The sequence below is a fragment of the Microcaecilia unicolor genome, chromosome 1 (genome assembly GCF_901765095.1).
Source record: "Microcaecilia unicolor chromosome 1, aMicUni1.1, whole genome shotgun sequence".
In the NCBI taxonomy this organism is placed as follows: domain Eukaryota; kingdom Metazoa; phylum Chordata; class Amphibia; order Gymnophiona; family Siphonopidae; genus Microcaecilia; species Microcaecilia unicolor.
Window position 1 is genome coordinate 55,184,604 of NC_044031.1, and position 23,309 is coordinate 55,207,912.

General features: G+C 42.2%; 1 protein-coding gene across 2 annotated transcripts in view; it reads right to left on the reverse strand.

Moving 5' to 3' along the window:
* Positions 1-23,309, reverse strand: part of OBSCN (obscurin, cytoskeletal calmodulin and titin-interacting RhoGEF) — a 472,877-nt gene that overhangs the window by 124,255 nt on the left and 325,313 nt on the right. Inside the window, exon 73 of one of the 2 annotated variants that reach the window (XM_030197425.1) lies at positions 17,507-19,652. The exons of the other annotated variant lie outside the window; for it this stretch is intronic. Within the exon in view, the coding sequence (XP_030053285.1) occupies positions 18,158-19,652 (1,495 nt within the window). The 3' untranslated portion in view covers positions 17,507-18,157. Of the gene's footprint in view, positions 1-17,506; positions 19,653-23,309 lie in introns of those variants that run through there. 2 annotated transcript variants of the gene reach the window in all.

Consider the following 23,309-nt stretch of genomic DNA (forward strand, 5'->3'; position numbering starts at 1 on the left):
GCGTACAAGGCTAGACTGCCATATGCATTTTGTATCACTGTAAAGAGGGAGAGATTTCATGTTCACATTTTTTGGTCTTGCTGCATTGTTCCATACTTGAGAATATTTTGGTTTATTGTTTGATAATTTTGGAAGGTGGTAATTTGCTATCTGACTTTCTTAACCAATATACAGTTGATTTTAGGAGTGGAGATGCTTTAATTTGATGACTGCTCCAAAGAAAACTTGGCCAATAAATGGCCAAAAATCTCCAAATGAGAATTTCCACTACAGCAAAATGTACACTGAGAAACAAATTCCGAGAATGTGTGCCTTGGACTAATGAGACAAAGCCAACATGGATTTAGTGAAGGGAAATCTTGCCTCACCAATCTATTACATTTCTTTGAAGGGGTGAACAAACACGTGGATAAAGGTGAGCCGGTTGATATTGTGTATCTGGATTTTCAGAAGGCATTTGACAAAGTACCTCATAAAAGACTCCAGAGGAAATTGGAGAGTCATGGGATAGGAGGTAGTGTTCTATTGTGGATTAAAAATTAGTTAAAAGATAGAAAACAGAGAGTGGGGTTAAATAGTCAGTATTCTCAATGGAGAAGGGTAGTTAGTGGAGTTCCCCAGGGCTCTGTGCTGGGACCGCTGCTTTTTAACATATTTATAAATGACCTAGAGATGGGAGTAACTAGTGAGGTAATTAAATTTGCTGATGACACAAAGTTATTCAAAGTCGTTAAATCACGGGAGGATTGTGAAAAATTACAAGAGGACCTTACGAGATTGGGCGTCTAAATGGCAGATGACGTTTAATGTGAGCAAGTGCAATGTGATGCATGTGGGAAAGAGGAACCTGAATTATAACTACGTCATGCAAGGTTCCACGTTAGGAGCCACAAATTAAGAAAGGGATCTAGGTGCAGTTGTTGATGATATGCTGAAACCTTCTGCTCAATGTGCTGTGGCAGATAAGAAAGCAAATAGAATGTTAGGTATTATTAGGAAAAGAATAGAAAACAAAAATGAGGACATTATAATGCTTTTGTATCGCTCCATGGTGTGACCGCACCTCGAATATTGTGTTCAATTCTGGTTGCCGCATCTCAAAAAGGATATAGTGGAATTAGAAAAGGTGCAGAGAAGGGCGACGAAAACGATAAAGGGGATGGGATTTCTTCTCTATGACGAAAAGCTAAAGCGGCTGAGGCACTTCAGCTTGGAGAAAAGAAAACTGAGGGGAGATATGATAGAAGTCTATAAAATAATAAGTTGAGTGGAACAGGTAGATGTGAAGCATCTGTTTACGCTTTCCAAAAATACTAGGACTAGGGGGCATTCGATGAAGCTACAAAATAGCAAATTTTAAATGAACCAGAGAAACATTTTCTTCACTCAACATGTAATTCAATTCTGGAATTCGTTGCCAAAAAATGTGGTAAAGGTGGTTAGCTTAGCAGAGTTTAAAAAAGGTTTGGCCGGCTTCCTAAAGAAAATTCCATAGACTATTATTAAACTGGACTTGGGGAAAATATTTCTGGGATAAGCAGCATAAAATGTTTTGTACTTTTTTTGGGATCTTGCCAGGTATTTGTGACCTGGATTGGCCACTGTTGGAAACAGGATGCTGGGCTTGATGGACCTTTGGTCTGTCCCAGTATGGCAATACTTATGTACTTAGAGAGAGAGAGAGGACAACAGCACAGTACTGAGAGAGAGAGAGGAGTGTCTCAAGAGTGACAAAGAGAGAGAGAGAGAGAGAGAGACATGAGTGTCTGAAGAGAGAGAGAGAGTGTGAATGTCTGAAGAGTGACAGAGAGAGAGACAAGTGTCTGAACAGTGACAAAGTGCGTGAATGCATGTGTTTGTCTGATGAGTGAGAGTGTATACATGTGTGTGTGTGTGCACGGGTGTCTGAAGAACAAAAGTGCATATGATTATGTATTTGTGGTGGGGATAGTGTCATATAAATAGACTTTCCCTTTGAAAATTTGGGCAGAAATACAAATGTACTTGTGTGTATACTAAGCGAAGGGAAGTTTTCAGTCCAAGGAATTTACCCACCAAACTATTTAGTTATTTAGGCAAATTGCTTTGAAAACTGACCTAATGTTCTCTCTACTCTGTCAATATCCTTTCAGAAGCACAAAAGAAAGCTAAAGATAATTTTTTTCTATATTTATTTAACTTGTTTCGGACATAAAACATTGTAAATTGATACTTCAGAGATACCATCTGTAAATCTCACTCTCTAGGGTAGTCCAACCTTGGCATCTCTGGTAAAGCAAGACCACAAATTTTGGGTTGACCTGAGCCCAGAGTAGGTGGGCACAAACGTTTCTCTTTGCTTTTGCCCTCCTCCCACTCTCCGCCCCTCCCTTCCTCCCAGCACCCCCCCCCCCCCCATCTAACTTATAAATACCAAAACCACTCACACCCTGCACATACTCAGGTTTCACACATGTGAAAAATCTGAGCATGTGTGGCATCCCAATGTTGGCAGTAGCCCAGGCACATTGCCACTAACTGCTCAGCTTAATAGTTCTGGCCTTCAGAAGAGCAGGTTTTCAGCTGGCAGGGCTTGGGGATCCCCACCATCCACAGCACAGGTGTGCCACTGGTGAGTGGGCCTGAGCCCAAAATGGGTGGGCCCTTGCCCACCTGTGGCTACACCACTGATTGTATCAGAAGCAATGGAAAGTGAAAATGATTTGCCCAACTTGGCCTCCTGCTCTGGTGCTGCCAAATTACCCAATTTCTGGGGGGAGACTTTTTGGCTAGTCCTGTTTTTGAACTTGTATCCCAGTTCAGTGTGCTATTTGTAGTCCCTGATTCTACCCATTGAAATCAGCACTGCAGGCACCATAATGCACTAGGATAAGGTTGCCAAATTTCCAGGACTAGCCTAAAATCTTAGGATCTGTTTCTATCTCTCCCCCTCCCCAAACATCCAGGATCTCCTCTGTCTCTCTCTCCCACCCACCCACTATCTAGGATCTTGTGTGTGTGTGTCTATCTCTGCCTACCATGTAACATCTTCTTTCTGTTTCTCTCCTCCCATCCAACATCACCCCTCTGTTGTTCTCTCTTCCTCCTGCCAAGCAGTATATCTTCTTCTCTCTCTCCCCCTCCCCTAGCCATCCAGGATTGTTTCTCTGTCTCTTTCTTCCCCCTTCCAGTGATGCCTCTCTGTCTCGTTCCCCCACCACCATCCAGCAATGGCCTCCCTCTACTATCACTCTTCTGCCCCTCTTCCCCCAATATAGTGTATTTCCCATCCCTCTTGCCTCCCCCAACTATCCACCTTTGCCCCTCTGCCTCTTCCCTCCCCCCCCCCCCAATCATCCTATCTTTCTTTCCTCCCATTTCTCACCTCCAGTATGGAATCCTTTCTTTTTCCTCCCACCTCTGCCCAACTGCAGCAAGAAAAACAAAATAAGAACTTCACCTCCCCACCGCCTGCCTGACTTGCCAACTTCCCAATCCAGTGGCTCGGTAAACAGAAACCATGAGTGGGGTCATGGAGCTCTTCAGTGGCTCAGTACACAGAAACCATGAGCGGGGTCATGGAGCTCTTCAGTGGCTCAGTACACAGAAACCATGAGCGGGGTCATGGAGCTCTTCAGTGGCTCAGTACACAGAAACCATGAGCGGGGTCATGGAGCTCTTCAGTGGCTCAGTACACAGAAACCATGAGCGGGGTCATGGAGCTCTTCAGTGGCTCAGTACACAGAAACCATGAGCGGGGTCATGGAGCTCTTCAGTGGCTCAGTACACAGAAACCATGAGCGGGGTCATGGAGCTCTTCAGTGGCTCAGTACACAGAAACCATGAGCGGGGTCATGGAGCTCTTCAGTGGCTCAGTACACAGAAACCATGAGCGGGGTCATGGAGCTCTTCAGTGGCTCAGTACACAGAAACCATGAGCGGGGTTATGGAGCTCTGCATGCCACTGACAGCTCTGCCAGTCTGCCCCCTATGATGTAACTTCCTGTTCAGGCAGACTGGTAGAGCTGTCAGCGGAACGCAGAGCTCTATGATTCTTTTTTTCTGCTGTTGTTATTCCATTATGGAATTCTTTTCCATTACATCTTAGGATAAAGCAAAATTATTTGAAATTTTGAAAATTGTTACAGACATGTTTGAATGATCTGAAAGATGGCAACTTACCTGGTCACTCAAGATATTTTATACTGTGCAATTACTGTTCTATATTAATTTTTAAAAACTTTTATTCATTTTGTTTTTGCTGTGTACTGTGTTAAACTCTAATTTTGGGAAAACAGCAGTTTAAAAGTACCATATTGACACTGACCTCGAGCATGGTTTCTGTTTATTGGCAGCGAGGAGGTGAAGCTACCATATTGTTTTCCTTGCTGTCCCCATGGGTTGGGAAGCAGCAGCCCAGCAGGCAGGAGGAGGGGAAGGCGTGAATGGGCTAAGCCTCCCCAAGCCTCTTATATGCATATACTCCTACTTATCAGCTTTCTACTTCCTACACTTTCCTGTCTTATCCTCTCATTCCCACCCCTCTCTCATTCCTTCCCCAGCATCCTATTCCCTGAATTTCACGCACTTTCTAGTCTCTCATTTCCACCTTCTGTATTCATTTCCTCCCCAATCTTTGCCTCTCGTTTCCTCAGCAATCCCTGCTCCTTTCCTGTTATTTAACCCTTCCTCACCTCCAGTCTCTTTCTTATTCAGGCTCCTATTTCCACCCTCTCTCATCTTATGTCAACATTTTTCATCCCTCATACTCTTTGTAGCCCTCTGTCTTTTTCTCCTTTCCCCGGTGGCCATTGCCCCTGTCTCTTCTCCCCCACTTCCCTAGCATCCACTCATCAATATCTTTCTACCCTACCTTTCTTCCACCTTAACCCCAGCATCTATCTCTGTCCCCTTCCATCTTCACCTTTCCCTGCATATGCTTATGTTTCTCCCTCTCCAACTATATCTGTCCTTCTCCTCCCACCACCAATGTCCTCCTCCCATCCTCTGTATCAGACCCATCCATCTCTAAGCCCCAGCCCCCATCTCCCACATCCTCAGCACCACTAGCTCCTTGCAGAGCAGGGAGCTCCTTTCTTCCCTCCAGCTACTCTGGACACCGGCACTACACAGGAGGTGAAAGCAGAGAACAAGCTATTTCCGGTATTGCACATGAAACAAGAAGTAGATTCTCTCTGATTTTAGCAGACACATGGTGCTGGCAGCCAGAGCAGCTGAAGCAAAGAAAGGAGCTCCCTACTTTGTAGATGGTGCCAAGCTAGGCAGGTATTACTAATGAGTAGCTGACACAAGTTTTGGTGGGGCAGGATCTGCCGGCCAAGGCCAGGGCCCATGTGTCCCCTCCCCCTATTCAGAGACACCAAGGGTGGCCCATCCAAAGAGTGAGTTTTACTACCATGACTAAAATAGAAGGCCAATGAGTAAGGAGGCTCTAGGGTATACATTTGGAAAGATCTGCATGTTTTTTGCTTTCTAAATGCTGCTGAGGATGTAGGGCAGGGATTCTCAACCCAGCCCTTAGGACACCCCTAGCCAGTTAGGTTTTTAAGATGCAAATTTATCTCATGCATATTCACTAGGCGTGACTCATCATACAATATAAAGGGGTAATAGTAAGATATGTACCGGGGACCTTTTATGTGAAGTTCATTGCAGTGTCCCCCTAGGGTGCTCCACTGCTCTGCTGAGATGTGGCCAGTTTACTAAGAATACTGGTTCCTCCTACATCCAATGGCTTGATTTTGTGCATTTTTCCATTTGGCCTTTTTTTTTTTTTAATGGTCCAAAAAGATAGACACACTGAGCATAACAACATCTAGCAAATGGTAATTTTTGAAACAAAAAGATAGACGTTTACCTGTTTCAAAAATCACTACATTTGCCACTTGAATTTTGGACGTTTTTAGCAAAATGTCCAAAGTTGGATTTAGTCATCATATCAAAAATGTCCCTCTAAATCAAATGTGTGAAATCAACTAGAAAAAAAAACCACCTAAAGAAAATTTCCAACATTTCCAAAAATGAGTCACATTATTTTGGCCTTCCACATGCCTAATATCGCCTGTCTCTCTGAGAAGGTCTGGGCTGGGAAAGAGAAGGCCAGGCAACTCTCCCTTGGCCTATATGACAGCAAGAAAAGAGAGGTTGGTTCTGTTTCTGATTGTCTTTGGGGATCATTTGGTGGATGAAGGGGGCCATGCAGAAGAGTTCCTGTGGTGATGTTTCTGTTATTCAGTGAAGTAAAGTTCTTGAGGCAGCCATCTGTGCGGAGTCTGAGGAGAAAATGAATGAGCTGCCCTCTGGTGCTTAATCTAGAAGTTTATAGGTGTCCATGAGGTGGAGAGGAAAGGTTCCAGCACTGAGAGGAGAGGTTCCAGCACTGGGAGTACAGGTACCAAGGAGAGTCCTAAGTAAGTCAGGGAGCCTAGTGAAGGTTTAGAGGGAACCCAAAGTCCAAAGGAACTGAGAGGAGAATGTTCTTGCACTGAAACGTGCACAAGAATCAATCTCCTATTCTGCTTTAAGTACTTGTTTACTATGAAGCTGTATCTGAACCTGTTACTGCTTACTGCTCAGTTTAAGAAAAATGTATTCAGTAAACAATTTTCTTTACGTATATCACTATCTTGTCTGATGTGTCTCCTTAAACTTTTGCTAGTAAGCCATTGGCCTTCAAGTGGAGAATCTCTTCCCCTGATCAGAGAATGCTAGGGTTTGCATATAATCTGTGGGACTTCCTAGTCTATACGGAGTTCTCAGAACAAGGGCTATATTGAACTCAAAAGCCATATTACATTGGATGAAGGTAATCTCTGAAATGGCTTACTGAGCTGAACTAGAATGTTTCCCCTTACTTTTCATCATACATAAGCATTTCAGATTCTTTTGACAGTAATACTATCTGCATTATCAGGCACATTAAGAAGTAATACAAAACTCTACAAGATAGTCAATCAGAACCTAGAGAGCATCCTACCTATGTTACTAAACAGCAACAACTCTCAGAACTCAAACAGCAACAATCCTATCAACAAAAAGGCAGCAATACAAATCAGTTCACTTATGTGCACATTGGATAAGTGCATACTATGTTTATCTGCACTACAGAGTGCCAGTCCCATTTTTCTACCATAGACTTTGATGAGCAATCATTTGGTGAAGCTGTAAGCGCATGCTCCTCTTATGTGCACACACTTGATTGGCATTCTATTTATGTGCACAGTCAGGTCATTCAAAGGCCCAGCCCACCCGGTGCCCTTTTATTGGTGTGTTCCCACCACTACTGTCCTATTAATTAATAAATGATGCTACATTGTCTTAACTATATTTTCTTAACTGATGTTTTCACAACAACATTGTGTACTGTCCTACACCGCTTTGAGTGAATTCCTTCAAAAAGGCAATCAATAGAAATAGAACAAAATAAAACATGGAAAAGAAAATAAGATGATACCTTTTTTACTGGACATAATACATTTTTTGATTAGCTTTCGAAGGTAGCCCTTCTTCGTCAGATCGGAAATAAACAAATGTTGATACATGATAGTATATACAAGTGAAACATCAAAGTATTTCAGTGACAATCTAACAGAATGAGGGTGGGTTAGGTGAGAGACAGGGAGAGCTGGGTGGATTAGGGACAGGGGGATATGCATGGAGATAAGAGGGTTACAAAGCAGTACAACTGTATAGTTTATAATGGGCTAGAAAACCCAGATCTTTGTTAAGTCCTGTCTGGTGGGTGTCAAAATATTTAATCATTCTGACTTCAAAGGTCTTATGCTCCTGTATTGTTTTAAAGTTCCCTTTCAGTATTCCTACCATAAAATCACTGGTACAGTGTTCTGGTTTTGTAAAGTGCTGCTCCACAGAGGTGCCATCCTGGTTGGTACTGGCCTTCTTCATATGATGTCTATGTAAATTAAATCTCTTCTTTAGCATCTGACTTGTTTCTCCAATGTTGCACCCTTCATTGCATTTTTTACACTGAATTATATATACCACATTGGAAGATGAGCATGTGAAGGATTCCTTAATGTTGAATATTGGAGTGATGCAGCAGTCAAAAAAGCAAACAGGATGCTAGGAATTATTAGGAAAGGGATGGTAAATAAGACCAAAAATAAAATAATGCCTTTGTATCGCTCCATGGTGCAACCTCACCTTGAGTACTGCGTTCAGTTCTGGTTGCCATATCTCCAAAAAGATATAGCAGAATTAGAAAAGGTTTAAAGAAGACGACCAAAATATGAGAAAAGGCTAAAGAGGTTAGGGCTCTTGAACTTGGAAAAGAGACTGCTGAGGGGAGATATGATTGAGGTCTACAAAATCCTGAGTGGTGTAGAACGAGTAGAAGTGAATTGATTTTTTTACTCGTTCCAAAAGTATAAAGACTAGGGGACACTCAAGGAAGTTACATGGAAATACTTTTATTATTATTATTAGCATTTGTATAGCACTACCAGACTTTTAAAAGAAACAGGAGGAAATATTTTTTCACTCAACTCACTTTGCTGGAGGATGTAGTAACAGCGGTTAGTGTATCTGTGTTCAAAAAAGGTTTAGAGAAGTTCCTGGAGGCAAAGTCCTTAGTCTGCTATTGACACAGACATGGGGAAGCTACTACTTGCTCTGGGATTGGTAGCATGGAATGTTGCTACTATTTGGGTTTCTGCCAGGTACTTGTGACCTCGTTTGGCCACTGTTAGAAACAGAATACTTGGTTAGATGGACCATTGGTCTAACCCAGTTTAGCTATTTTATGTTCTTATGATATGTCAATTTCGATTTGCATGTCTTTTCTAAAAACCATATCCACATGAATAGGGATCAATTAGGAAAAATGAAAGCCCAAAAATGATTACAAATCATTTTGCTTGTAGAATCTGAAATAAAATAATGCATCAGTTTCCCAGACACTTTAATTTATTGCAACTTTTGTGAAAACATCTAGAAAATCCTGTATGAAACTGATTGCTTGACTGTTTGCCCAAAAGAGCTGAATTTCAGCACAGGGCTAAAGTCTCATGCTGCTTTTTTGCACAAAAGCATTTATGATTTGTACAATTTGCAATGAAGTGGGAAGGAGAAACGGTTGAAACTAATAAATAACTTTTTCAAAATCTAAAATGATGTATGGTATAGGGAGTTTTTTTAAGATTAAATTGCCTAACAGCAAACACATACATGAATATCAGGAGATGCGTCCTATCTTACATAGGCTCTGAGGTTGTGGGTGGTAAAGGTAGGGTTACCATATTTGGTCCTCCCAAAAAGAGGACACATGCCCTGCCCTGCCCGTCCTGTTTCACACCCACCCCACCCCTGTCACATATTGCCCCACCCCTTTCACCCCCCTCCCCCGCTCCCCCGTCACACCCCCTTAAGGGTATCCTAGCCTTCCCTCCCCTTACCTTACTCTACTGCCCTGGTGGTCTAGTGACCTCTTCGGGGCAGGAAAGAGCGAGGCTGTGTCAACTCTCAGTGGCCATTTTGAATCGGCACCAGGACCGTCAGCACTCAGCATTGCAAGGAGAACAAAATGCAGGGCAGCGCTCCAGGCAGGAAAGAAGAGGGGGCTCTTTCCTGCCCCGAAGAGGTCACTAGACCACCAGGGCAATAGAGTAAGGTAAGGGGAGGGAAGGCTAGGATAGGACACAATTAGGCCCACCCACCAGCCTACCCATTTGTCCGGAAATCCGGACAAATGGGCAGGCTGGCAAAACCCGCCCGGTTGCCCGGCCATGTCCTCAAAAAGAGGCCATGTCCGGGTAAAACTGGACATATGGTAACCCTAGGTAAAGGATCCAGCCCAAAGGGGGGTGGAATCCTGGGTAAGTTGCAGAGGGAAATGTTTCTGGTTGTTGAATGACAGTAGGGGAGGAGTTAATAAATGTTGTTGTTGGGGATTGCACAGGTTCTTTGGTTGCCTGTACCCCGCCGAGACCCTTGGAAGGGAAGGGGGAGTCCTGGACAGGTTCAAGAAACTAAGGCTGACTCAGAGGTGTTTTCTGCAAATTCCAGCATTAACCATGAAGTGGAGGAGAGCTCCTGGTGGGAAACAGCGGATCTCAGCCTGGGATCAGGAACATAGCCAAAGGTGGTAGCCCGGAGAGGTACTCCTTTCAAAGAGTGTGGACAGACAGGGAGGTCTGATCCAAAGGAAGATCTGCTTGTTGCACAAGTGTTGCAGGCACAGCCTTAGACTGAAGAAGCCAGAGCCGGTGGTGGGAGGTGGGGATAGTGCTGGGCAGACTTATACAGTCTGTGCCAGAGCCGGTGGTTGGGAGTCGGGGCTGGTGGTTGGGAGGCGGGGATAGTGCTGGGCAGACTTATATGGTCTGTGCCAGAGCCGGTGGTTGGGAGGAGGGGCTAGTGGTTGGGAGGCGGGGATAGTGCTGGGCAGACTTATACGGTTTGTGCCCTGAAGAGCACAGGTACAAATCAAAGCAGGGTATACACAAAAAGTAGCACACATGAGTTGTCTTGTTGGGCAGACTGGATGGACCGTGCAGGTCTTTTTTCTGCCGTCATCTACTATGTTACTATTATAAATTGCTTTGAAGAAGATGCACCATATCCATGAGTTTGCTCTGGATTTATAAATTTGCATCTGCTATCAAGCTGGATAACAAAAGTAACTGTTTGAGTTTAAAGGATTTGAACTGCTCTTGCAGAATCTTCAGTAAAGTTTGGTTATGTTGTATAACACCTGGACTGGAGTCTTTTCTTTGAGTGAGAGCGAAACTTTACTCCACCCCCCCCCTCCTTTTACCAGTCTGGGAGTAAATAAAGAGATATAAGCCCCCTGCTGAAACCCTATGGAATTCCGAATATTTATCAGGCTTCAGCTGCTCCCTACGCCTGGAATAAACTTCCTGAGCTCCTACGTCTTGCCCCATCCTTGGCCACCTTTAAATCTAGACTGAAAGCCCACCTCTTTAACATTGCTTTTGACTCGTAACCACTTGTAACTACTCGCCTCCACCTACCCTCCTCTCCTCCTTCCTGTACACATTTATTGATTTGATTTGCTTACTTTATTTCTTGTCTATTAGATTGTAAGCTCTTTGAGCAGGGACTGTTTTTCTTCTATGTTTGTGCAGCGCTGCGTACGCCTTGTAGCACTATGGAAATGCTAAATAGTAGTAGTAGTAGTTCAGCCTGTGCCCAGCTCAGTGTGTGTGACTAGAAAGCTGAATTGGGAGATCCTTCACCTATTCTTTGTGGCCCTGGTCTTGTGTGCTTCTGACCTGCAAGGAGCTAGCTGGTGGCCAGACTGTGTATGGTGAGATCAGGGTGGAGGTTAGAGCACCTGTCTTGACATCCAGAGGTACTCGGTTCAAACCCCACTGCTGCTCTTTGTGATCTTTGGCAAGTCACTTAACCCTCAGTTACAAACCAGATTGTGAGCCCTCCTGGGACAGGGAACTATGTAGTGTACCTGAATATAACTCACCATAAGCTACTACTGAAAAAGATGTGAGCAAAATAAAATAAATACATTTTACATTTAGGAGGGCAATTAAGACTTCTTTGTTTGCCCAATATCTGAAGGATTCTTTGAGATGAAGTAAAGAGTATTTGTTCATTTTAAAGCGGATTGTAATTCAATAGGATTTGTCCTATTATATTCAGTATTATCTGCCTAGAACCTCTCCGGTTAAGCGGGATAGACATGTCCAAATTAGATTAGATTAGGTGCTTCTGCACTATCTGGTGCTGCATGCCACATGGCACTTCTGAGGTAACTTTCTGTCCTGTGCAGTAAATGCAGGGCAAATGGTGGCCATATCCTCTGCATTTACCGTGAAGTCTTTGCGCATACCATACATTCATTTTTGCTGTTAATGCAAAATAGTGCCGCACTTTAGTAAAACAGCCCCTTAGTTTCACTTTGGAGGTGGACATAAACTACATGAGATTAGGGATAATGACAGTCTTAGGCCCTGAGACAGCGGGAGTTAGACTGGCTCTCGCTGTCGCCAATGAACCCGGCATTGAATTTCTAGGGGGGGTTTTTTGTGCCACAAACATAGCCTGTTAAGCCGATATTCATTAGCTGACCAGCTAGGTTCTAGCGGCCAAAGATAGACCTGCTATTTACATAAGTCTATCTGACCGCTAAACTTAACCGGTCAGCTGCTGAAAATCAGCGGTAACCGGCTATGTCACTCCTACTCTAGCTGAGATAATATTCAACCATCCATCTCTCTGACCTCGTGGACCTTTCTTCAAATCAGTCACCTTATTTTCTAACACATCCTGCTTTCTTACTCATCTATATGTTACAAATTTGCCTTACCCTTCACTATTAATTAAAATGTTCTATTATGTATTGTGTTGACATTGCAAATAGTATACCACGCCATACTTTGTATTGTTAGTTGAATATTTTTACTGCTGTAATTGCCTATTGCTTCATGTTTGATTTATTCTTACTGTACACCGCCTTGAGTGAATTCCTTCAAAAAGGCGGTAAATAAATCCTAATTAATAAATAAACAAACAAACATAGCCAGTGACTGGGATATTCAGCGAGAGATAGCTGGTTATCTCTCACTGAATACTGGCGGAGAGCTGGCCAGGTTAATTCCTTGTGTAAAGTCCTAGCTGAAACAAGCATTTTGTTTATGCTTGCGTTTGAATTGAAAATTTTGTGTGAAAATTGAAGAGCACTTTTCCGAAACTCACTCAGTCCACTTTTTGTCCATTTTTTGTCAGTTTTGAGTTATGTGATTAATTTAATTCATCAAGGTAAGATTCATCTACTGTAGCTTAATCCTGTGCCAAAACCTACGGGTTGGTTAGGTATGCCTCCTCAACAGGATCTGGGAAGTGTTTCTGTAGGCCACAGTTTCCTGAAATCTGTTCAATGGATTTTTAACCAAGGTAGGGTTCTCAGGACAACCAACATATCCAAACCCACCTTGTTACAAGATCAGATACACACAAATGCATCTTACAAATGAAACCTATCTATAAACTGGGTTTTGATAGAATATAATTTTTGGGTTAATTAGACTGGTATGTTGATCTGTGAGTTTTTTTTTCCTGTCAGCCTTTTGATGGTGACATATGTGTGGGACTAGAGCAGTCTGTCAGACAATGTATCAATTTTCCTTCTCTATAACAACCCATGCTATGGAGAAGGGGGGGGGGGGGGCGCTTTCTAAGGCGGGAAGGGAAATATTTGTGTGTGTTTCTCTGTTGAGACTGGGGAGACAATCAGTGAAGTCAGATGAGATGTGAGCTATTTTAAAGAGAGTTGAATTCACTTAGGTTTTGTGGTAGTTCCTGAGGGAAATTTTATCCATCTATGTCTGGTCTTCAAGGACCTGAAAGGAAATGGCACTGAGTACCTGAAGAATAGGATGATACTCCACACAATGCCAAGGACATTAAGGTCCTCTCAAGGACTATCACTAACCACACACTCTCCAAAAGACATTACACGATGTGATACCCGCAAGTGAGCCTTCTCTGGAGTTGCCCCCACACTCTGGAATGCACTGCCTGAAAGGCTGCGCTTAACACAAGACTATCTCTACTTCATGAAGCAGGTGAAAGCTTGGCTCTTCAACCAGGCCTTTAATGGAAGAAGTAACTAACTCGTTAGTCTCACTCACACACACAAGGAGTGACTCGGGCTGCACATACTGCAGCGGGACATGTTTATCCACTCCTACCCTAGCTGAGATAATATTTAACCATCTCTGTGACCTCATGTGCAACTTTCTCTAAATCAGTCACCTACTTTTGAACTGTTCTTACCTAACTATATGTTCCATCTTTGCTTTACCCTTCACTATCAATTATAATGTTCTATTACATATTGTGTTGGCATTGTAAGTAGTATACTATGCCATACTTTGTATTGTTATTTGAATATTTTGACTGCTGTAATTGCCTATTGCTCATGCTTGATCTATTCTTACTGTACACTGCCTTGAGTGAATTACTTTAAAAAGGCGGTAAATAAATCCTAAAAAATAAATAAATTAATTAATACCCTTTCACCTTAAGCGGAGGCACCAGGTGCCATATATGTAGGGGTCCAATGGAGCTGGTCCCGGGGGCTCCTGTCAGGCTGGCCCCTTCCAATTCAGGGAGGTGGCAGTACATAAATACCCCTGTGCAGATCCTAAAAAACCAGAAATGGTTGAGAGTCCCAGGGACTGAGTTTTTGAAGCCTGCTCGAGGCTGTTCCTGTGGATTGACTCTGTAGGCTTATATCTATCAGCATTCTATGACCACCAGGCAAGCTACAGCTGGAATGATTTCAGTTTTACTGCAGGTAATTTTATCTCAGGAGTCCATCCATACAGCCACAGTAAACATTACTAACAAGAAACACAAGCAGTGAAAGTAGTACAAATACCAAAACAGCTGATGCAAGATGTTTATTGATCTGAAACAAGCTTCTGACAACATATCATGACTTGGAAATTTTGAGGGTTTTGCTATTTTTCTTTTCTTTTTTTTCCAAACCAAAGTTTCTACCTAAATTTCACATTATTAACCTGCGGGCACTGCTGGAGAACATTCTCCATGTTAATTTACTTTTCATTACATTTTAAAGCTACAGGAAAGAAACCCTCACACATTTCCCTATTGAGTTTTCTAGACATTGTAAATCACTTATAAGCATATCTATTAACCACAAAACAGTTTGAAACCAGAGGTTACAGAGTATTTCTAAAATAATTTTCAGCTAATAATTTTCAAAGGAGAAAAAGGGTAACTTCTTTTCCATTAATTTCATGAGAAGTTATAGACGGATGTTAATTTTCTCTGACTGGTCAGCAGGAGAATGCTTGCTTGTTGTGCTGCGGTACAACAGGTTTGTGATTCACTGATAAGTGACTCATAAGCTTCTCCATACAGAAAAAAACAGCCCAAGAAAAACAAAAACATTAAAGGGCTAATGCACAGAAGTCTCTGGTAATATCCGCTCGCTATCTCTAGTTTGATAAAAATTATCGAGGTGGAAATAGTGAGCGATGCATGTAAATAAGCTACATGGACTTTTACCGTGCAGCTCATAGCGAAGGCTGCCAGGGCATGCGGAGAGCATTCACTCGCAAAGCTGTGCATGCCCAGAACAGCCTTGCGCAGCATTCATGGCTTTCATACATGCACATAAGCTGTGTGTATGAAAGCCGTGTGTAGCTTTTTTTTCAAACTTGAAAGCCGCCGCAGTTGGGGGGGGGGGGGGGGGAAGAGAAAAGGCAAAACAGGATCGATGGAGAGAAGCGGCTAATGCTGTCATCCAGCAAAGAAGTAACGCAGAGTAAGATTCCTTTCTGTGCCCAACACCCTATGTGCTGTGCTCACCACATCTCTTATATGGGGAATGCACATGAACACCCATGATCCCTTGCACCTCGGAGCTCAGCTGCCCATAAAAGAAGGCAAAGATAAGAGAGCTGGGGGAAAGAATCCAGCACAAGTAGAGACAGCCCTCACCACCCTGCTGGGTTCCTCTCCACCAGTGCTCTTCCAACACATGGGAAATTGCCTCTTCAGCTTACAGTTATGCAGCTACGACAGCTCCTGACCTCCCATAAAATTTCATTGTAGAAGGCAGGGGCTGCAGTCTGTGTATCACTCGGAAACAGCTGTGCATCGCTCAAAATGCACAGTTGAATGGTAATCAGCTCATTTTAATAACTTTGTATACCATTCCGGTTGTCTGCTGCCATGAATGAAAAACAGCCCTTTGTGCATCTCCCACTGAATAACATGCTTGTTAAACCGTCTGTAACTAGTCAAGAAAGCACGTTGCTGGCCCGGTAAGTTTGATGCATCTCTCCCTAAGTCAGGAAAGCAAGTGCTTTTCTTACATTCATTTCATTCTCCCTTGCTTGAGTGGACTGGGTACTCACAGAGGATATATAGTGAACGCTCCTCTCTTTTACACAATTGCTCATCTGAGCAACATACTCAGTGCAAGTATAATTATCTTAAGAGGTTGCTTGGCCGGGGATCCAGCTAGTCTCAGTCTGAAAGCTACTTTCTTTCAGAAACATTAAATAAGGGGAAAGTAACTGACTGCTAGATAACTTTCTGGTTTCTCAAACAGGTATATTCTTAGGGTCCATGACTTTAAAAACCTTGCCATTACTTCCCTGGGATAGTGCTGGGCAGACTTATACGGTCTGTGCCCTGAAGAGGACAGGTACAAATCAAGGTAGGGTATACACAAAAAGTAGCACATATGAGTTTACTTTGTTGGGCAGACTGGATGGACCGTGCAGGTCTTTTTCTGCCGTCATCTACTATGTTACTATGTTTTTAAATACATGGAAACTTTAGACTTCTAACAAAAATCCCATAAAAGTTGTGCTGAAGCCCTGAGCAGGACACTCACTGGATGACACAGCCCTTGGCCCAGGCTCTAAGCTTTTATCATGAGTTCCAAGGCAAGTTACCAGTCTTAAAAATTCAGGACAAATTACATAACAATTCTTGAGGTGCTATCAAAAAAAATAGAAACAAATTATTCACAACCTTTAGCACTACACTAGCCAACCTTTATACGTAGCTGTTTAGAAAGCTTCCATTTTTGCATATTGCATCAGGTGATGTTTTGACAACATACCATTCAGCAACTGAGGTGGAAATTGGCCTCTGTTTATTTAAATCATTGTGTTTAAATCCCTGTATAAGAGCTGCTATATCCTTGCTGTGAACCTTATCCTAGAGGACAGGACCATCAGAAGCAACATCTTTCTCCCTAATTCCTGTTATGGAAGAGCATTGAATGCCAAGACTCTTATCAACTACTGTTCCTATGTCTGTTCTGTGGCTCTGCTACCTTCAAGATCAACAGAGATCCAACCACTGAACATATGTGAACAACAGCAAAGCGCGGCGTTCAAAACATTTGTCAGTATACTGTCGTAGATCTTTGTCATGGCTGTTCTTAACATACGGCAGATTATCAGACCTTGTATTACATATTTCAAGCAAAGCCAAAAGACAGATGACAATGAATCTGCTACAAACCATAAGGCTGATGTGCACATTAAACTGACCTATTCTTTAGCTGATTCTGATCCACAATTCTTCAAAATCATAGATCAGCAAAAAGGGCCAAGCAGCTGGAAAGATTAAGCCTGAGGCATAATGTGCCATGTTGGGAAAAGAAATATTTGGTTCTTCTCATGGAGGGGGATACCTGCCTCTGTCCTGTAGAGGCTGTACATGCTTTGTTCCCACTCCCACTCCCTTCGGAGTTTGCATAAAAGAGGCCTAGGCATTTAAAAAGGTTTCACTGCATTACCGCTCTCAATAGTTTTTTTGTCAATAATTTAAAGTTTTACTTGCCAGTGCATTCTTGTTGCAGGTTATTTTAAACCACTTATTCATTTCATTTATACATGATGTCACTTGCCTATAAAAAGCAGGGCAGCACATTATCTCTTTTGGGTATGTGGAACTTGTACCCATTTGTCTTACCAATGGTCACAAACATTCTGTTTTAACCTGATATTTTTTTTTAAAGCTTGGATTGCAGAAACATTATTAACATACACAGCACAGTCCTTTGGTGATTGTTCTTGTTGAAGCAGGACTAAGCACAGACTGCCTGGCTTGCAGGCCTTACATAGCTCAGGATGTGAAGCGTATATTTCCGTAGGGAAATTCTAAAGCGTAACAAATGCTACAGGTAAAATTTCTTTCCAGAACTAATACAGAATGTATCAGCTTTTGGAAAGGTGAACAGTTGTTTGGAAAGGCACCCATTATTTGTTACAAATGTCATGGTAAGCTCAAGCACAAACATCCTAGTTCTTTTGGATGATCAGAAGGCACTGCATAATTAAAATCACAGTAGAAACAGATTTCTCCCCCGCAATATTTTAACACTAGAATCTTCCTGTCAGTTTTATTTGTAATGTTTTGTTGCAGGTTTGGATAATCGAATTGTCCTCCTGTTCAGCATTTTTGTGTTGTACTGTGGAATGATACACTTTCTTCCATGGACTGAGCTGACAGATGTGTTCCCATTAAGACTAGAAAACTCTACGTAGCCCTGTATGTATGTTTTTTTCCTCTCCATGATGCATACACTTTATTAGAAATGTCATTATAACCCACAAAAATCCCCCTTTCCCTTCCCCCCAAAATACATTTTGTTGTTTTCCTCCTCTCAGCTTTGGGATGGGTCTGTTTTGTTGATATGCAGTGTAACTTTCTCTCTCATAGTTCCATAGTTAAGGGTTCTGGTAGAAACTTCGGTTTTAAAGCTGGGTTGTCCATTGTCCACTGGGCGCTGGACTTCAGAACAGAATGATGGCTTAACATTAAATGAAGGGTTCTTTCCAGGAGAAGCTGTTGTAAGATGAACACTTGCCCCAGCTGTGCAGGTTTCGCTTACATGGAAGGAGATATTTGAGGGGCTCATGGACCCCCTTCCACTTACTCTAGATGCTGACATGAACATAGTTCCACTAACATTATCATTGAACTTCCTGAAAAAGCTTGATGTTGGCGTTGGAACCACGGGCCTTCCCACATTTAGTAAGACAGGTTTGCCAATAGTGGGTTTATTAATTTCTGTTTGGAGCACTGAGATTTCGCATGGTTTACCACCTTTAACATTTTGATCACTTTCATCACATCCATAGGTCTCTCCTTCTTCAGGAACATAATCTTCAAGATCTTCTAGAGTAAGCACTTTTCCATGATAAGTCAAAATTTTTTTCTCTCTATTTCCAATGTCATCAGTTTCTAATTCGACTGGCTCCTCAGTTAGGAAGCTTTCTACCTCTGAAGTTGTGTCTTGTGTTGGATCTGTTATTTCCTCTGCTGCAGTCCACAGAGTGTCCACCTCTTCAATAGCTTCCTGAGTCTTAGAGCAGGTTGGTGAGGAAGTACAACTGTCTCTGTCATCATCAACTGTTTCAATGCTAAACACAAGAGGCTCATCAACTTCGATAGGTGGTGAGCAAGGAACCTCTGCAACATTAACTCTGCTAATTGATTCTTGAGGGTTCTGCTTTTCTCCAGCTCCACAGTCAAAAATGGAATTATCTTCTAACTGTTCAGACCCACACTGGTAGTCTTCATGGCTTACTGTGGGCCCCTCTTGGACAGCTCCATATTCAAGAGCTGGGATGTCAGCAGTGGAAAGATTATTGGATGAAAGAGATTCTGGCTCTTCCACTAACTTGTTGTTGGAGTTATTAGCATTTTGGTTATCTTCAGATGAACGCCTGGGCCTCTGGTCAGGAAGATTGAATGTCAAAGTTTCCAAGTCATCTTTGTCAGACTTTGCAGGTGAAGCACCTCTTTTCCTTGGAAGGTCGGTTGTTGGTGATTTTTTCACCTGGAATTCAATTATTTCTTCTACTTCAATCCATTTAGGTTTCTGTTCTTCAACACTGCTTTCCACGCTAATAGATCTAGCTGTTGCTCCTCTCTCACTCTCTGATTCTGTCACCAGAAGTGTTGGAACAACTTTCTTCCTTGCCTCCTGCTCAGGTCTCAATGCATGTTGCTTTCCTCTTGTCATATAAAATGATTCTGGTGTAGACAGATCTGACCTTGGAGTCCGAGATGGAGAATGACTGGAAGAAAGACGTGATGGTGACATCCTACTCTTCATTCTTGGACTCTTTACCACAGTTGTTATGGTCTCCTCTCTGGTGATGAAAATGTGTGAAATAAAGTTTGAATGAGAACATAGCTTGTTTGGGTTCACAGTCCACACATGTCAATGTTGATATTTGTAGCTGGAATTAGTTTTGTGAGCAATTCAAGCAGTGATCACTTAAATACAAAATTTGTGGACTATTTTGTATGCACACACATACATAAACAAACACAAAACACCCAGGATAACTAAACACATGCATATATACCCACTCTTCTTTTTGAAAAAGGAACTACCCAACAACTCTTCAATCTAAGACTACTGTTCTTTGATTCATAGTTACAATAATCCCTTGAGTGCCTTAAGGCACCAAGGGTCATGTATTCACAGAAATATTTTAGGATGATCCAATATCAAGTTTGGAGATCTTCCAGTGTGCTAAGGACTCACTGCAAGTCAAAGACTCTTGGTCAATAAGGAATTGCTAATGTTAAAATAAAGAGCTGTTTTGGAAATATTTGAAATAGGCTGCTGGTTGTATTGCTTTGCTGCTTATTATGAGTCGGTTTATAAAACTGTGAAACTTTTGGGTTTCACCCCCTTCATAATTTTCACAATGCTATGTACCAAAAGCAATATGTACACTTATTTTTTTTCATATTAGTGAACTTCAAATACTAGCAGGGTAAATTAACTCAATTTGTTAGTAAAAGTGCTACACCTTATACAAGTGATAGTGACGTGTTGTGTTAGCTCAAGAGCATCAGCAGGGAACTTAAATAATTTAAAAAACAAAGGAAAATTAGGGAGGAATTTTAATGTCATTGCTTCGAGCAGCAACCTCATGTGTCTACTTAAAAATACTGCAACTATTTGGAGCCTATTCTAGAAAGAAAAGTAGATGCCTATTCTCCTTTATAGAATACTAGCATAACAAGTTAAATATGTGCCTTTATTTTATGTGCAAGCCATTACAGCAGCCATAGAACTGGTGTAAATGCTGGTTCCTAGATTGCTAAAAGGACACGCCCATATTCCACCCATGTGAATGCCTGCTTGTAAAGTATATGCCATCAAATACTGTTACATACGTACAGAATAGCATTTGGCCAGAAACTGCTTATTTCTGTGCATATGTGTTCACATACATGAAAAATAATTAGAATACTACAGGGTGGACTGACAGGGATCTGGGACCCCCTGGCAATAAGAGGGTCATGGGCCCTCCTGCTCCTTGGTCCTATATCCCTCTCCTCTTCACAGATCCATTTTCTTCCCTCCCCCTCCCCACAGATGCAACATCCCTGTCCCCTCCCTCTGTTCCCCAGGTCCAACATCTCCCCCTCTCTCCTCTCTGTCCCTGGATCTGGCTCTCTCACCTTGCGTTTACCACAAAAGTTCCTTTCTCCATACAGGGTCCTCCCTGGCTGTCTGCTGTTGACCGTAACCTCTCTCTGCCGCAGCCCACTCTTGAACAAGCAGGAAGTTACATCAGAAAGGGGTGGGCTGTGGCAGAGAGAAGGTTCTGGTCAGCAGAAAACAGCCAGGGCCCTTTATGGGAGACAAGGCACTTTTGAGATAAACCAGGGGGGGGGGGGGGGGTGTGCTCAGAGGGGCAGTGCCAGATCCAGGGATGGAGGGGAGAGAGATGTTGGACATGTGGGAGATACTGGGCCCTGATTGCCAGAATGGTTGCACATTTTTGCCACAACTATCCAGGGGGTATTCCACTATTTTCTATTCTTCTTTTTCCCACTCCCAACATATCCATATCACCATATGTGCATATCATCAAGGTAAAACATGTTTATCACCAAAACGTCAAAAATTGTCTATCGAAAGATTTCCTACAAATTTTACATATAAAGTACTGAGAAACTTTGGAATGGACTGTGGCCATAACTAGTTATATTATTTTTGTATGATTATTTCTTTTGGTTATCTTTTTGTTCAGTCTAAATATTTTACAGCATGAAAAACAAAATGTAATTTGTGTTCAAGTCAGCAGCATCATTTGACTTTACCCCTCAGTACGAATAAATCGTAAAGCTTCCAGAAAGGTCTATTTTTTCTGTATCTGGGCCTTTTGCTTGGAATGCCCTTCTGTTATCACTTTGAAGAGAAATGGACTTGATGGTCTTCAGGAAGAAACTGAAGGCTCACCTTTTTTTAGTCTGGCTTTTGCTAATATCTAATTGTTTTGGTTTAACTTTCTGATTACGTGAATTTACCATTTCTGTGTGTTTTATTATCCTGTATATGTTTATTGTTTTTTGCCTAGGATTGTACAAGATAGGCAAGTTATAAATTATAAATAAATATCAATCTCTATCTGAGGCACAAGAAAAAAAGATAGATATGGGGTAATATTCAGCTAACAGTGATCAGCATTTCTTTAATCGCTGACTGCTTCTGACTAAATTAGAATTGGTTTTTCAAAGTCAGCTTCTAACCTAGTACAGTCATTGAATATCCAGGCAGCAACAGGAATTACTCGGGTACCACTGATATTAAATGGTGGTACTTGCACAGATCTTATATAACTCGTGAGCAAGTTTTTACAATGGGGATGATAGATTCGCCTATTTACCCGAAATGTAAGTTAGCAGTTAATTCTTTTTATCATGGTCCTGTCCACAAGTATAAGTGAGAGTGGGATGTTTGACCATGGAAATTCAAATCCTGGAGACAAGAATCTTAAAAAGCTTGTTTATTGATGAAAAGACTCGACACAACTGCTGTGTTTCAGCCGTCAGGCCTGCATCAGGAGTCTTGCTCAATAACGTGTCATTTATTGAGTCTCAGGCGCCAGGAAGAACAGCTGATATGTGCAGTAGGTAGCACGTGATATGATGATCTGTTGTACGGGTCTTTAGAAAGACCTTTGGTGATAAGCTTGCTAGTAGACAAATCGAGTGTCGTAAAAAGCTTTTTACGACACTCGATTTGTCTACTAGCAAGCTTATCACCAAAGGTCTTTCTAAAGACCCGTACAACAGATCATCATATGACGTGCTACCTACTGCACATATCAGCCGTTCTTCCTGGCGTCTGAGACTCAGTAAACGACACGTTATTGAGCAAGACTCCTGATGCAGGCCTGACGGCCGAAACACAACAGTTGTGTCGAGTCTTTTCATCAATGAACAAGCTTTTTAAGATTCTTGTCTCCAGGATTTGAATTTCCGTGGTCAAACATCCCACTCTCATTTACACTTGTGTTTTCCCTTGGGGAGTTTGAGTTCTCCGCTTGGCTGCGGATTCTTCTGAACCTGTCCACAAGTACAAATTTTTTGGAAGGCTTTGATTTCTTACTTAGGTTGGCTCCTTCAAACTCCTGCTCTGCTTTCTCTCCTGGGCTTTCTATTAGACTACTTTGAGATTTCTGTGCTGCTTGGCAGAGGAGGCCGACAGTTTCTGTGTAAAGCGGGGATGGTGGGTAAAATTCTTATTCTAGGAGTATGGATTGTGGATGATCCACCCTCTTATTGGGCTTGGCGCAATAAACTCCATTCTTTAATGTTAATGGAAAAAAACGGTAGCGCACATGTCCTTTAGGCGCAAGAGGGCATTCCTATCAGTCTGGAATATATAAATCCAATCATTACCCCCTCAAGCTCATAGTGAAGTGCTGAACTCATTGTGACGGTCTGCTGGGATCTTGGTGTACCACCTTCCCCCCCTTTTTTTCCTGTTTCTCTTGTAT